At 28.6% G+C, this 3,634-nt stretch overlaps 1 protein-coding gene across 1 annotated transcript in view; it reads left to right on the top strand.

Annotated features, from left to right (window-relative positions):
• LOC106680250 (cytoplasmic aconitate hydratase) overlaps window positions 1-3,634 on the top strand; it is a 98,279-nt gene that overhangs the window by 88,808 nt on the left and 5,837 nt on the right. Inside the window, exons 13-14 of the mRNA XM_014419810.2 lie at window positions 1,059-1,294; window positions 2,674-2,810. Coding sequence (XP_014275296.1) covers window positions 1,059-1,294; window positions 2,674-2,810 — 373 coding nt within the window. The remainder of the gene's footprint in view (window positions 1-1,058; window positions 1,295-2,673; window positions 2,811-3,634) is intronic.

The following is a 3,634-nucleotide window of genomic DNA, read 5'->3' as shown; positions in this document are numbered from 1 at the left end:
TAAATGTTGTTGTTATCTCTTTTGTTCTATAGCCCTGATGAAGACCTGAAACTCAGGTCGAAACGTCGGCATAAAATAAATAAATATTGTTTTGTTTATTTATGTTGTTCTTTGCTGACCACACCCCCCTGACAAACTTCTCCAATAATTATGGTTTTTAGTTACTTTTAGTTGTCTTTCAAAATATATAATATATATAATATAACCTCTTATGAACTTACGATTTGTATCTTGCATTATACTTTCATCGAAGTGATCTTCATAAAAATATAATCTATTATTTAGATTTAATAATAACTTTAGATCCTTTAACCTTTAAACAAATGTTTTATAGTTTTGACATCTTTTGGAACTTGCATAAAAACCTTTGTGGAGTCTTTATTGTAGTATTTTTGCAATTATATAATCATGTACTGCACAGGAATGATAAGGAATATAACTCATAATAGATAATTACTTAAATAACAAAGGAAACTAAAAAAAAAAATTAAATAACACTCGCACTGAGTATAGCATTTGTTTGTCAAAATAATATTTTTCCAAAACAATAATGGTGGCTTGCTTGTTTGTGCAGAAAAAAAATATTAATTTGAATGCTTAGTTTAAGATTAAATAGTGATTTTATAAAAAAAAAAAAAAAAAAAAAAAAAAAATCAGGAGGATTTTCATTATCAAATAAGCGATATAAGACACTTTCCAAATAAACATAAAATACTGTTTTGTTTTATTTTATTATTATTTTTCTTTTTATTTTCGATTATTTTGGAAGTTCTTGTATTTTTTCTTAACTAAGTTATTAATTTTTTTTATTTCTATTTTTATGTATTGTTGTTTATTTACATTAAAACCTCTCTTTGGCCATTTAGCCTGTTGTTGCGCTATTGTACCTGAATAAATAAATTATTAAAAATAATAAATCAAAAATAATAATTGAAATAAACAATAAATTAATCTACGCTCTAGGTTATATTTAATCCATAATAAATGATGTATCAGTCAAGCTATGAAAGTGAGGATAATTTTTTTATTAATATTTCCCTTTTTTCTTCTAATTTCAGGGAAAAAAGCTGATGGAAGTAATGTTTTCTTGAGGGATATCTGGCCTCTTCGCTCAGAAATTCAAGAAGTAGAAAAAAAGACAGTAATACCTGCCATGTTCAGAGACGTCTATGCAAGAATAGAGAATGGTTCCAACAATTGGAGGTCCTTGAACGCTCCCAGTGACCAGTTGTACCCGTGGGACTCTAAATCTACCTACATCAAGAAACCTCCATTTTTCGATGGAATGACAAGAGTAAGTATTTTTCATACATTAAATTTTTTTTAAAAATAAATTTATCTAAGTTAAGTTGGAATGTTACAAGAGTATGTAGAGAAACTACCCTTGGTAGCACTCTAATGGCATTTTACATTAGCTGGTCTCGTGGCCATCTTCTTTTCTGGCACCTCGGAGGATTGTCGGGAATGGAAGAGGATGCAAGATTAGAAACTAGGGGGTTTGAGTGGTTAGAGAGTTTATAATGGAAGGAGTGATATCTTGTTCGGGCTAGATCGGTTACATAGGGAACATTAAGGTCTTTATGTATGATTTTATTTGTGGCAAAGTAAGGAGCATTAAGGATTTTACCAAGGATTTTGAATTGTAAGAATTGAATATGGGAGGAATTCGAAGGTTTACATTAAATTTAAAAAAAAATTCTTGAATAGAAGTTATTGACATAACTTCTATTTTATTTATTTTCTCATCGTCCTTTTTTCAGTTAACTTGTTTTTTTCTCCATTAGTTGGCAATTGTTTGTTTTGTTGAGTCTACGAATGTTGTTATTAACTTTGCTTTTCTCTCTTATCAAGAATTATTATTTTTATCACATATATTTGACTGTATAAATTTAAATATAAGAAGATGTTCAGGGTTGTGGTAAAAAAAGAACAAATAGTTTTTAACTATTTAATGTCTGACGTTTCGCTCCACTTTGCAGGGCTTCATCAGTGCTAAATAGATTGGTTAAACAGACATTGACCGATGATTGTTCGAACAGTTGTTTTTTGTATCTTTTTAGCCCTGTAAAGTGAGGCGAAATGTCGGACATTAAATTGTTAAAACTATTTATTCTGTTTTGACAACAATCCTGACCATCTCCTTATATTTATTTTATCATAATTTTTTTTTTTTATTATAACATTGTTAGGTGGGTCTTTTGTATGAGATTATACCCCCCCCATAATCAATTGTTAAAAAAAAAAGTAACTGTTATATTAGTCATATAGGGCCCTCCAGGCCGATCTGGTATTGAATAAAAAAAAAAAAATCACTTTATCAATTTCTAAGATTGTAGTAGATTGAGTAAATTTGATAAAATTAGAACAAGTAAAATAGTGGATAAAAATTGGTTTATAATATAGTATAGGTTTATAATAATTATCAAGATATAATTTGATAAAGGTAGAATAGCCAGCAAATATATCAATGATATTGTTAGCTCAGTTATTGTAAATAAGATATCCTTGAAAATGACTGAAGCGTTGGAGTTATAAGAAAATAAACATGTTGAGACTGCATAGATATTTTTAATTATAATTATTTATTAATGTTTTTTTTATGAATACAATATTAGTACCTCATTCTTAATTTAGGATAATTCAATTAATATCATTCATTGCTGTTCAATACAGGATTTACCAGAGATTAAGAAGATTACAAATGCAAAAGTCCTCCTTTTCCTCGGGGATTCAGTTACCACGGATCACATTTCTCCAGCTGGCAGTATCTCAAGGAAAAGCCCAGCTGCTCGCTACCTTGCTTCCAAAGGGTATTTTAATCCTTCATGACCATTTCCTTTTTTTATACATTAGGGGTATTCATGATATTTAATTTAACATGTTAAAGTGTGTTAAATAGAGAAATATTTTCTTCTTTTACCATGTTAAAACGATATAACATTTAACATGGTTGAGAGTATGTTAATAGGTCTGCTAAATGGAGAATGACGTCACGCTACAGACCAGTTGAGCTCCACACCATTTTGTCTATTGTCGTTTTGATAGGCTAGTTGCTCGTAGTCTCTGTTGCTTTTGTTTTAGATGTTTTTAAATTCTAATAAAGTAAAATTAAAATATTCAAGTAATGGGGAAAAAAAAATAGCAAAGAAACAAGGAATAAGTGAGACGGAGGAAAGATAATGTTGCAAAGTTGTTAGAGATCTTATTATCTCATATTTAAATTAGGCTTCTCATAATTCTATACTTATAACATTCAGCATGTTAAAAATCTTTACATTTAACATCATGAATACCCAAATTATAATATATTTAAAATATGTATGTATCTTAAAGAAAAATATGCTTAACTGAAGATTGTATTTCTACTAAATAATTCAACAACACTATCCAAATTATAGTCTCAAAACATTTATTTCATTCACATGTCCAACGTTTCGGCCAATTCCGACAATGACGTTGTCTCATTGTTTACAAATATCCCACTCAAATTGGTATATAAAATTATAAATGAAAAATGGGAGGATATAAAACCAAATACAAATATAAAAAATAAAAAATGATTCCTAGAAGGAATTAAATTATGCTGTGAAAATGGCATTTTCAAATACAAAGGTGAAACATACAGACAGCTTTT

This window comes from Halyomorpha halys, unplaced genomic scaffold, assembly GCF_000696795.3.
Source record: "Halyomorpha halys isolate HHAL.00 unplaced genomic scaffold, Hhal_1.1 Scaffold16.1, whole genome shotgun sequence".
Classification (NCBI taxonomy): Eukaryota; Metazoa; Arthropoda; class Insecta; order Hemiptera; family Pentatomidae; genus Halyomorpha; species Halyomorpha halys.
The sequence above is the reverse complement of the archived record's forward strand: the minus strand, read 5'-3'. Positions and strand labels throughout refer to the sequence as shown.